Here is a 12,996-nt window from a genome sequence, read left to right as displayed (position 1 = left end):
AACGTACGAACAACGATAGTGTTATGCGAAATCCAAATTCCATGCACGTAAAAATCCTTAAAAATGTGCTACGTTACAAACAATTCAAACGAATGAATCAGAGTTTGTTGGTGAGCACTAGCAGGCAAAATGTGTCCATTTTAAGCGAAATAAAGTAATTTTTATACAAGAAATATCTGAATTATACTTGAGAAAACGTGTTCTGTAATTTTAAACCGGAGCGTTTCATTCGATGTAGTATAGTGTCTATTCGAATTGAATTGTATTGCGCCACCGAGTGAACTGTTGGGCACAAGTTGAGTCACATCAAGCGACCAGCACTATTATTACCCGATACTCGTTTAACGTTATTATTATTCTTATTCTATGATTTTAAGTTCTTTGTCGGTTTTTATTTTGCTTGCTTTTATTACAGTAAAACGGTTGGTGGTTTGGGCAAATGGTATTGCACATTTTTGTCTGTTCGTCCGCTTTCAGTGTTGTTCATCCGCTTTCATTTTAGTTTATGAGCAATTGCGCGTTATTGTTGTGTCTCTTTTAATATTTGAGCTGGGCGATTTTGTTGCCGGTGATTCTGTATGGCCATATTGTGTGTGCAATTTAATTTTTTATAGCCAGTACTGTTCAGAACTTTAAGTTGAGTGGAATGGAGTGTAGTTGGGTTGAGTTGAATCGACGAGTCGATTCGTACCACAACACAAAAAGACATGATTTCGTACATGAACTGACTTCTCTATATTGTTTCGTCTATTTTGTTGCTTTTCTCAGTCTTTCTTTCCCTGAATGCTTCTTTTTTTATCAAAATGAAAGACGCGAATAATTTTCTTTTACGTTGAATGTTATTTCGTACTACTAGTTGAATAATAGTCTGTATTTTTGGATATGCTTGTGGAAGAATACGAAAAAGATTTTTGTTGTTAGTGTATGTTATATGGTTTTGTTGTTCTTGTTTCTTTTGTCGCATTTTGTTTATAAATGCTTCGTTTTAAATTTTTCGATCTACAAATGACTATTCATATTCCATAAAGAATCGAAGCGAAAAAAAACGATAAAAATAATAACACAATGGAAACCGAATTTTAACGTAGAAAAAACTAAACTAATACAATATTTCTGATATTCGATTTCGGATTAAATGAACTCATATGTCGTATATGCTTATGCACAGTGGTGGCCACGTGAATGAAGCCACCGATCATTTTTTTATGGATATGATTTTATGATTGGAATATTCTGAATATTCGATTCTACACGACGATAAATGAAATTTTGAGAATATTTTTTTACAAAAAATACGGTAGATTCACATTTTCAAACTTAAGAAGTTACATAAATGAACGTCAACTAGATATTACAGATATAAGGAGATGAAAAAAGAACAAAATATGAAATCGAAAAGTGCATCACTCACCCATGACTGCTTTTTAAATTAAAAGTTATAGATACACAAAAAGTCATTTACGTAGATAAAATATAAAATTTGATGAAAATTTTACCGAAACTCATATATTCACCAATTACTAGTAGTAATAACTAGATTCCACTAATTTTGCATAAAACATCTTATCGAAAAAAATGGAATTCAGTAACGACCTCATTGTGCACGGTTCAAAGACCAATCCAAGTGGGAAAAAGTGTAGAACCAATTTTAATTAATAAATTAATATTTCTAGTAACAGATGGTAACATCAGGGTTATCAAAACGTCTATTTGCGAAAACAGAATTATTCATTTCATTTCATTTGCAATTGTTCAATCGATCAGTTCGTAAATTAAGTATGATTATTACACTGGTTTTCTTCTCAGTGGCATTCTGTCAAGCTCAGGCAATAAAATGGCATGAAATGAAATGGGCTTTCAATTGTGACTATACTGGTGGTGATATTGGGCATAAAAAAATGCGAAAAGTGGAAGACTGTGGAGTTTTATGTTTTAAAAGACCAAATTGTACACGATTTGCATGGAAAAATGCGAAGGGAGGAATGTGTTGGCTGAAGAATAATAATGCAAAACCTTTTAAAACACGAAATTCCAGCGTTTGTGGTGAATTTAAAAAAGAAAAAGATGCACCGGTAGGTATTTTGTATATTTGATTTAGATTGAATATACATACATCGAATTGATTCGTAGGGAAGTAATGATGACACTGGTAGCTGCAGCGGTGGCGACCATGGTGCCAATTTTACATCAAATCAAATTAAGGCCACATATTGGTCTGAAACATCAGATAGCGGAGGATGTCAAGTGCCCCAAGGTGACTATCGTGTTAAAGATGCATTGGCACTAGGGCAACAAACCCAATTGGGTTCTCTTATTTGGAGACAAGGTTTATGTGGGCAAGTTCTTAATATTGATTGCGGTAATGGTGTCGTTCCAGCCGTTGTAGTCAGCACGTGTAACTTGAACAGTGACACTTGTGGTATTGACATGATTGGAAAAACCTGGAGAAAAGCAACTGCTGGCAAGTCATCAGGGATCGAGCAATGCAAAGTTTCGTTGACAAAAATCAACCCGTTGAAGGGTGATGAGATGCAATGCTACCACCGCCCGAACTCGGAAACCAACAACAAATATTTTTCAATACTAGGTGTACTAAATACCAATGGAAGAATAACTGCAAATGGAAATGTTGCTGGCATTGAAGGAAATCGATACCAAGATGGTTGGTTCATGTTTAATGCAAATGGTCAACCACTCTTTGTCGACGATGCAAAAGTCACATTCACATTTGAAGATGGCGGTAATGTTCAATTCAAATTTCGTGATTGCAGAGACGGTAAATCAACTCAAATTTTCAAATGATGAAATTGGCGCAAGTTAATATATATTTTTTGGAATAAAGTAAATCAAAGTATAACATGCATTTTTTTTTTTACTAAACTTCATAGAAAAATATATTGCGAAAGAAGTTTACGATTTTTCTCTAAAACTAGTTGAAAGATAAAAATTCTACATGTATTGTTCATTTCTCGGAGAAGATGCGCAGGCGAAAAATATCGCTATAGCTTATGGTGAGTGTCCATCACTGTATTCAGTTTGCTGAAAACATTTTCGGCTCAAAGAGACCGCCGTCCGTGCAAAACGTAATATTTTTCGTGCTTATTACATATATCGAACGTGCCCAATCGTATCTTGACCAAATCAGGTTGGTCAATTTCAAAAAAGGCAAATCTCCAATTATTTTCGGGCACGTCGAAATTCATCCCAATATTACACTATTTTTGAACGAAAAAAAATATAGTTGACGCTGACTACCTCAACACAAAACCACAATTGTGTAGAAAAAAACGGTGGCATTCATATATATATATATAAATATAGTAAAGACCAGGAAAACGAGCAAATCAAGAACAAGAAAAATGTCATTCAACAACGTAGTTAAAAAACACACGGAGAATCAAGAGAAATTCGAAACCCTTTTTTTATTCTGTGTATTCATCATTGGACAATTTTGTTGTGCACCTTTCTTCACATTCTTTTTTGTCTTTTCTCCAACGTTTCAGCGATGTTGTTGACAAATCGAATAAAAAACGAATACTAAAAAAACACAAATGACAAAAAGAATGCAAAGATTGGGGACAAAAAACAGAAACGAACAGAAATACACACGATGAAAGGACGTCGTGATGGCAGGCAATTCAAGAACACAGCCAATCTTTGAAACATTGAAAAACGAAAATTAAATAATAACGAAAAATAACTGTCGGCAACATTGTTCAACGAAACGATAAAAAAAAAACGAGCATTTTAAATACAAGACAACACGAAAGGTTCTCTTTATGCAAGGGAAAAGCAAAGAAAGCAACAACATGCGTTGTGGGCTTGTGGATGAACGGTGTGCATTTCCACTGAAATTGATTACTATTACATATCGGTCATTAATTTCTGTTTGTTACTGTATATATGTGATGTGCTGCGTTTGGTGACAGAGACGACGAAATGCATCGTACTGCTGAGTGCTGTTCATCTTCTCTTTGACAAGGCAAAGACATTTTTATGCGATCGATGGGACGAACGTTGAATTCACCAAAGCAATAAAACGAAATTATTCAGTGACGGAGTGGGCTCGTGATCGAAGCCATGCCTCTGGCTCTATGCTCTTAACCGCTTCGTTTTCAACAACTGAATATTTATTGAATTCATTTAGCCAAACCATTTACACATACATCTCGAAACGATATTTTTTCGCTGGTCGATTGATCGCCGTTTTTTTTTGTCGTTACCTCCTCACCAGTGTAGGTAATCTATAGTCATTTTGTCACGTTTTGGTAATTTAAATGATATATTATTCTAAATAAATTAATCAATTATAGTGTCTCGGTTAACCTTTTCCATTGATGAAATGAATACATTTTTAGTTTTCTCTCAATTCCGGAAAATCTTCAAATCATGCCATTGTAACCAGATGGTTGTTTTTTGAATACACAATGATTCTTGAGAAGTTACACTACAGCGATAAACTTATAATCATAGCATTCTATACTATCGACGTTAATCAAACTGCAATTATGGTTTCTACTGTACTCCTATATAAATCATTTCGTTTAATCGTGTTACTAATTGCCAAGATGGTCTTGGTTGCACTGTTCACCGCCCAACATATCGATAAAAACTTACATCGAGTGATAAACTGCTGTTAAAATGTTCAAGTGGATCGATGATTTGTGTAGTAAAATTTGCAAACATTTTTTGAATTAATATATTATTCATACGGAATAATAATTCACTGATATAATAAATTTCGCAATTCTTGACATTCGTGTGATTTATCACTGATCATTTCTCCGATGAAAATGACAATGCATAACATTTGCCACGCAACTATTATGTATAGTAATAAGTTTGATTTCTGGCTTGTTTCATTCACTAAACATATGCAATTTGGTATACGTTTTATTGACCCAGCATTAAATTAGTATCTATTTAGGTCTGGCTCACATAAATTAATTGTGTGAATAACGCCTCAACAAAAAATTATTATTGATATTACCGAAAATCAATTCCAAATATGTATAAGCGGATTTATTTGAGCCGTTTTTTTCTGAACGTTTAGTATTTATAATATTAATCACCATAAATTATGAATCAACAGTAAGATTTTTTTTTCACTGCCAACACAATACAAAAAACAAATGCATATTAATGTGAATGAATCGTGAATGAGGTATTTTGATTGTCATTTTTCGTGTATCAGGTTATTTAAAATCATTTGGCGGCGGAAGTGCAAATATCGCTAATGGCTGTTAAACACATTTTATGAATTCCGTCGAAACGATGATTAGGCTCAATCACTGAATAATACGATAAACTATTCATAAATCGCATTGTAATTCATTAAGCTAATCGTTCCACCCACCGCATCGTATGTGTGTATGTATGTTTGTTCTGCTTTTTATTATCATCGTTTTTATTACAACTTTTTTTTCGCCTGCTCATTTGCATTTTTATTGATGGAATCGAAGATGAAATTGTTCATTATTTAAACATTTCGAGAAAGGAACTAACCATGAAAAGGTAAGAAAAATACTACAGCGATAGCTATAAATTTTTTACAGCCATTTTATTGAATTTTTTCAGCAAACTTCGTTAACTAGTCGCTCGAATAAATTTTAATAAACACTTACCCCGTGCGTTTGTGTTCATACAGGTTACGCGGAGTGTGTGCGCGACTGAGTGAAGATAAGCGTGAATGTGGATGTATAAAGTCGCAGCTTGGGTTTTAATTGCATATAAATTGTTAATTTTAGTTGATTGGTGATTGTATTTGACCACCGTTTGTTTTATTATATATGAACCGCATCATCGTTTTGTCGCAATTAACGCAAATATTCGCTTTGTCAATCACTTAAAGCGAAATAAAATCATTCGAAAAACCATCTCGTTACATTAAGATTCTCAAATGTTTCGAGATAAATAATCTGAAGCTAAGCAATTTTTCTTCCTCGGGAGTGTGTCGTGCATTTCTAAATGAGTTTGATAAGCTCGGAATGAGTGTTGTACGTTCAACAAGTCAACTGCTATACAATTTTTAGACGCACGGACTTTGATCGCACACAATTCACGTTTCATCTGATGCTTTTTTTTGTTTTAATAATTTTCTTTTAAATGCATATCATGATGCCTGAAATATAGCTTTCGTTCAGGGCACAGAAATTGCGGCAGAAAAATTAAGTGCTGTGCAAAACGAAAAATGTACAAACTATAAGTTACGATGGTGTGAACACTGAATGTGGCAAAGCATGCGAATTGAATACAAGAACACTATTCATGCAGAATGAGCGCGAATCCAACATATATACATTTGTTCAAATAGTGTATTGAGCGAGAAGTGACTGAAGACTCTGATATTTAGCGGGACGAGAAAAAGATGTCGATTCGTGATATGAATTTTTTTTTCGTAGTATGTTCTGCGTATAATGTTCATTTCACGTGAATGCCGCGATTGCTTTTTTCTCACCTGTTAGCCGTTAAATGAAATTTTTTAGTTCGTCTTATGTTTCAGACATATTTCAACATTTCTGACGATTTCTCTCTGCCACTTTTTTTTCTCGTGCCAATCGAGTCAAAGCTCCAGAAAAGGCAAAGTCACATTATAAAAATCAGTCGATCGACATTGCCGTGTTTTCTTCATTTTTCTTCCATCATTTAGAGGATTCCATACAATAATTTCATTTTTGATCGGATAGAAATGCAAAATATATATACTTTGAACAAATGTTCGCTTGAACCTTGAACGAAACCACATTCGGCAATATAAGACACTCAAAATTGCAATGCGCAAAAAGAGTTCGTGTCTCACAGATTTAACCGGAATTCGGCGTCGTCATTGTCGTTGTTTTATTGTTGTTATTACCAATTTATTGGTATCTGGAAATGTAACTGCTTCGTTGCTTCGTCTAACTTAACTTAAGAAAATAAATGCGCACAAACAAAAGAAACCGTTCATTACAAGATTCGAATCTGACAATTTTACGCGCACACGTAAATACATATTACAAAATCCAAAGAAATTCTTTCACCACATTAAACACGTTCGGATTACAAGCATGTATGATTCTTAATGCGATTTGAATAAATTTTCAAAGTAACAAAATGGCATTTCGAAAGGTCAATTTTATGTCAGAGAAGTCAATATTGTAGTAAAAAGAAAAGAAATAGAATAAAATGCGAGTGAACTCTTGCCGCATCTATTTCGCTTTAGTATTAATTCGTTTGTGATCATGTACGAGTCATCACACAAGATACAGCCAATAAATTCTCAATTTTGTCATACCAAAGAACGAAACCGCAACCAATTCATTTTTTGCCGAATAAATAATGTGACCTGTTCGAAGCTTAGCGATACGCTTCCACAGCGAACGTCAGACAGACAAAGAAAATAATAAAAGAACAAGAAATTAAATATTTAATTTTGATGTTTTGTTTCTTTTTATTTTGAATGCTCTCGTTGGCGCGCTTCAGCATTTTTCAGTTGAAATGACAAAACAGAATAGTGAAGAGAATTGAAAAAAAGAACTGCTGAAGTTTATCGATGGGCAAGAGCTTAGTTTATTAGATGGCAATAAAATAATTTGCGGTTTTTGCATAATTAATTATCACAGATCAACAACATGCACAGGCACACAAATACCACAAAGCCGCAACCAAAACAGGTAGGTAGAGATGAACAACAAGATATGCAAACAAAACGACTGCTGCGATCACGATACATAACTTCGAACATAAATGGAATCAAAATGAATTTAAATAGAAACCATTGAATTGGTCAAAATCGTAAAATTCAGTGTCTGTTTTGTGAATTGGCGAAAAGAGTTATAAGAAAAATATGCAAATGAAATGAAAATAAAAATTCGTTATACGACTGTGTTTGGATACCGCCGCACACCGGCTCAAACACCGTCGAATAAGGTAGAAAGTTTTTACTCTGCTTTCAGTGCAAAGGCGCACGTGTGTTTCTTTCGAATTGGTCATGTTTTGATATAGTTACGTGCAATGATGAAATAAAACGGTTTGCTGATTGGGTTTTATTATCGCTCTAAGGCACTAAAAATCCATCCATATGAGAAATTTTCTTCCTGGATCATTAGTGAACTTATGTCATCAATGAAATCTATTTGGTATTCAATGGATCGGAATCTAGGAACATGGAATTCTTATTACATACCGCGATGGAAACAAATTCCATTAAGACTGATCGATACCAATTGTCTCGCTGTCGTCGATTTTCAAAAACTAAAAAATTACTCGATTTTTACTTTTCCGCACACACCTAGTAAAATAAGGTAAAGCATTGAAATCGGTCACAATAATAGAATTAGAAGTGATTGGGAGCATTTTCAAGCATATATCGAATCCCGATATATCGAAAAATTTGGATTATTTTGAAAAAATTTACAAAAAATGACTTTTTCAGTCCATTAATAGGCAAGGATGAAGGAAATTCGGTCGGGCTTCGGGGCGATTTTTCCAGCCCGTTGCGATCTGATTAATACTCGTAGTTATTGGAGATTTTTTGGTACGAGGAATCCGAATCTTGCGTTAGTTTTGCGATACAAATAATTTTTAATACATTTTTCATACAAAAATTACTAAAAATGTGAATTTTTGTACGGGAGCAATTTTTGTATATGATATCGTAATAAAGTGCTACATCGCACAGATTATTTTAAAGAACAAGCTGTTTAAAGAAATTTAAATACAATTTAGCGGTACCTCCCAAACAAAATTTTCGATTTTTTTTTATTAATTTTTTTTTCAAACTTTCAGAATGTTATTTTTGTGCGAAAAAATATCATGTGCAAAGTTTCACATCATTACGATATCATACAGGCATTAGAAAGTGTGTCAAAAATTATTTGTATCGCAAAACTAATATCAGATTCGGTTTTCTCATGAATTCAAGTTTACATATGTAATAAATGCATGTTGTGTGATCCACAAAGTGCGGAAAAGTTCATCTTAAGAATGTAAGACGTTTGTATTTCTCTTCAATCTGGATTCATTCGTGCCAGTTTCTTTTTGTACGCGGTCATATTTCAACGATTTGTTTTGACAAATAGAATGTAATTTGTCTTTGTATTCACAGTAAGTGAATTTGCATATTTGCTCGGAGTGAGATATAAATATATAATATATTTTATCCATCAAAGCATCGCATCATTTTATCAATGAACAAATGTGAACAGAATGGAGAAAAATGCAAAAAAATACCATCAAAACGTATGTCGTTTATTACGACTGCTGCGTTCGCAATTTGCATTGAAAATGTTTTGGAATAACGACGAATTTGATAAAGTGTTACTCATAACGAATGTGTTAACAAATATTTGTGGTCATCTGTCGTCAATTTTGTTACATGTTATCATGCGGCGAATATCGATACTCGTAAATCGGTCTGCATTTTATTTCAATTTCTCACTTTTTCATTAAGATACTGCGACGATAAGCTAGCGCGATCTGATCAAGCAGAGAAAGAGTTTGAGATAGTCCATACCGATTAATCGACATTTTAACACTTGGTATCCAATGTGGAAACCATCTTTTTCAATAAAAAAAACTTAAAGAATCAGAAAACCAAATCTCCAGCGAATCGTTATAACTATAATAAATAATAATGAATATTCTAACGCTCGGCATTTAAAACTTGTAAATTTGATTAGTATGTATACACAAGAATTCGTTTCGATTGAATTCTTGTACTGAAGATGCTCTTTCTCTCTTTTGTGCTGTCTTTTTGTTAGTGTCGCGTTATACGCGCATGGATGATCATGTCATGAAATGCTATATAGAACTCTTACATTGTTGCTGTGCTAACAATTTCAAAATACAAATATAAATTATATTCTTTTTTTTCACATGTGGGCATTGAGCAAGTGTTTATTTGGATTTTTTCTCAGTTCAATTTTCCAAAAAAATACATTTGTGACACGCATATGCGTATCATTTGTTAGCATCATCGTACACCTATAACGTGTATTTTCCTTTATTCTTCAGGTGATATCAGACCCAAACAAGTTGCTATATGCATATCTCTTAAATACGGTTCGATGAAATGGTTTAAAGAAGAAAGAGATTCGTGTTCATGGAAAGACGAAGAAACACATGCTTCTGGCGATGATCTAACACGGTCAATCAGAACGGCTAACAAGATAACATAGAACACACGTATTTAACACAACGTCGATGACGGAGACGACGCAAACAAAGGTTTGGTGCGCGCTGGCTATTAATTATGAATAAAAAATAACCACGTTCGTCCAATCTATGGTTGTATATCATCTATCAGTAACAGCAGCAGCTCATGCGATCTTAGCCGCATACATATTACATGCACAATGTGCATATATATGTTGTTGTAAATGTCGACACATTCGAAACCCCGAAAACAAGAAAAAATGTGTCTGAAAGTTGTTTATTAATTTCCAAAGACAGGCCATTAAAACATAAAACAAGGTTGAACAATAGCAAATTCATACAAACCTATAATTACAATCATCAAAATTTGACGAAAAAGAATAATAACGATGATTTGCCTTGGACAAGAAGTCCTAACAAGAAATCCCTAAAGTCGACAAAATTTATACGGTTGACTTAAGACATTGAACAATGAAGAATGCGATGAGAGCGGTGTGAACAAGCGGCAACATCGATCGAAAATTCTTTCTTTCAATTTTGTGTCGCCTTGTGCGTTGAACCGATAAAATACCACACGCGATGTGCAGCTCTCTTTTTTCACTCTTGTTGTTGTACACAAGTCCAAATATAGAGAAAAATGCTAAACCTTACATCAATGCCCACTTTCATATCGATTTGATAAAACAAACAGCCAACACACAAAAACACAATTAAAACATGAGCAATCTGAATTCAGCTGTGAATGTCAACGCCGTTCTCACAACTAATAAAAAGCACGGATTAGATACTTAAAATCAATTAACATAAAATATTAGAAAAAAAAATTAGCATTTGAAGAAGCGCGCGCTCGTATTCTTAATTTAATACAGCATATTAATCGACCAACTTTAATTTGGTTTTTATCGATCTCTTTTTAGCTTTAACTTGTTTTAGTCGATTCACCGATATTGTACCAGCGTATGCACTGCATAGATGCGGCTTAGTCTGATTTTCAAACGATTGCTCGGAGCAACAAAGTAATTTTGACTTATACCAAATTCAAATCAAAGCAGCAATACGAAACATAAACATCTGATTTCATTTTCAATTTTGATAGCTTAAAAGTTTTTATATGTACATTGGGATTTGTGTTATCTTAGTCACACTCTCCACTCATTTTATGGTTTATTAATTTGTTTGTGATATTACGAAGTCAGAAATATTTTATCTGATTTGTGAATTCATTGAATTTTAAGATTTGTCACACTCATCTTCCAATTGGAAGGTCTTAGAAATGAGAGGAAAAAAAATTACTTAGCGATAAAAAGAACAACGACGTTAAAATTCATTTCGGCACGCACATTCCAGAATATATGGGCTCGAAAATTCTCTGTCACTAGACGTTAATATTGTTTACTTTTAAGATATATTCAATCAAACGGCACAGTATGTGTTATTTTGCCTCCGATAATTTCAATTGATATTCAACACAAATTCGAAAGAAACACTAGCATACATCATTTACCCGTCAAGATTTAGAAGATAACTTGAAAAAACATCATCGCTAAGTCATCTTCATCATCATCCCAACACCACCTTTTGCATCGTTCTTTGAAAGCGCACGAAAATTATTGATGATGTGATAAGTACTTGGTTTGAAATCTGTCATTATTTGAACACATTGACGAAAATGAATGGCTCAAATTCCTCGGACGGAATTGGATTTTATTTTATTTATCTCAGATTTCAGAATTAATCCAAAAAATATTCGACAAATCAATTTCAAATTTGAAAAGAAAAAAATCGGTCACTGACATTCTATTCATATGTTAATCTTTTCGAGAATCGATAGGAACCGGCATTTCGAATGCAAAATTACAAAAAAAACCTTATCAAAATACGTTGCTATAGCACAACATTGAAATGAGAAGATTATGTGATTTTTGTGAATGGCAATACAAAGACAAATTCAGGCATTAATTCCATCTGATGAAAAAAAAAAAAAAAATAGAACGTATACAAACGCAGAACTCACCATTTGATAACTGGTCAGTTAATAATTAAACAAAAAATCAGCTTCCGACAATATTTTTTTGGCCAAACAATTGCTGTTACTATTAATTGAAGATGATTTTATTTTTACGACATAAATATTGGTGTTAACTTCTAATCGTGTACTAAAGAGAGATGATTTACACCGAAAATAAACAATCGTTTCAACACTGAGTTGAATTCAAGTTCGCATGTCTGTAGTGTGGACTATATCGTAAACGTTGACTTTTACGATATTCTTTTCTTTTTGTTGAACATTAATGATCTATTCAACGTAAATGCGGATATTTTACGATCGAATCAAGCCTTCTTTCGATTCATCTATTTTAACGGTGCGCAAAGAAGACAACATTTTATGAGTTTTTTCACGAGAACCGTGTTAGTACCCAAATTATTATGGCCACCTTTCTGTTCACCTATGCATTTGGGTATTGTTTTAAAAAAAGATGAAGATGTTCACCAAAAATATTCAACCGACAAACATACATTTCAAAATAAAACTTACTATTTCGACGAACATAAAATTCTACTTAAAATACTGTTAGCAACTATTGCGAGAGACACTTTTAAAGAGTTACCGATGATGAATGCTATTCGAACGTGGGGTCACATGGTGGTGCATTTTCTGTGGCAGTAGTCAATTCACATAAATTCAATTCAAAATGTGGGAAAATTTATGGTATCGCCTTTTTGTTCCCCGTTTTGACTGTTTGCTTAACCGAATCATAGGTACATATGGGCTCATGCACAGCACAATGCTCTCGTTATCGTATCGATTAATCTACAGTAACAATAAAATAAATCGCATTATGAATTTCAAATAGATTCAAA

At 33.5% G+C, this 12,996-nt stretch overlaps 1 protein-coding gene across 1 annotated transcript; it reads left to right on the top strand.

The window, feature by feature from the left end:
• The first annotated feature begins 1,730 nt into the window (after positions 1-1,730).
• LOC116346376 lies at positions 1,731-2,857 on the top strand. Its single transcript, XM_031776390.1, has 2 exons — positions 1,731-2,072; positions 2,131-2,857. The coding sequence occupies exons 1-2, from the start codon at positions 1,779-1,781 to the stop codon at positions 2,800-2,802; spliced, it is 966 nt and encodes a 321-aa protein (XP_031632250.1). The 5' UTR covers positions 1,731-1,778; the 3' UTR covers positions 2,803-2,857.
• The last annotated feature ends 10,139 nt before the right edge of the window (positions 2,858-12,996 follow it).

The sequence above is a fragment of the Contarinia nasturtii genome, unplaced genomic scaffold (genome assembly GCF_009176525.2).
Source record: "Contarinia nasturtii isolate CC-2019 unplaced genomic scaffold, AAFC_CNas_1.1 Cnas_scaffold_1500, whole genome shotgun sequence".
NCBI classification, from domain to species: domain Eukaryota; kingdom Metazoa; phylum Arthropoda; class Insecta; order Diptera; family Cecidomyiidae; genus Contarinia; species Contarinia nasturtii.
The sequence above is the reverse complement of the archived record's forward strand: the minus strand, read 5'-3'. Positions and strand labels throughout refer to the sequence as shown.

Coding starts and splice junctions, on each gene's coding strand:
- LOC116346376 (XM_031776390.1), top strand. CDS start 1,779: ATGATTATTACACTGGTTTTCTTCTCAGTGGCATTCTGTCAAGCTCAG. Junction 2,073..2,130: donor AAAAAGAAAAAGATGCACCG/GTAGGTATTTTG, acceptor ATTGATTCGTAG/GGAAGTAATGATGACACTGG.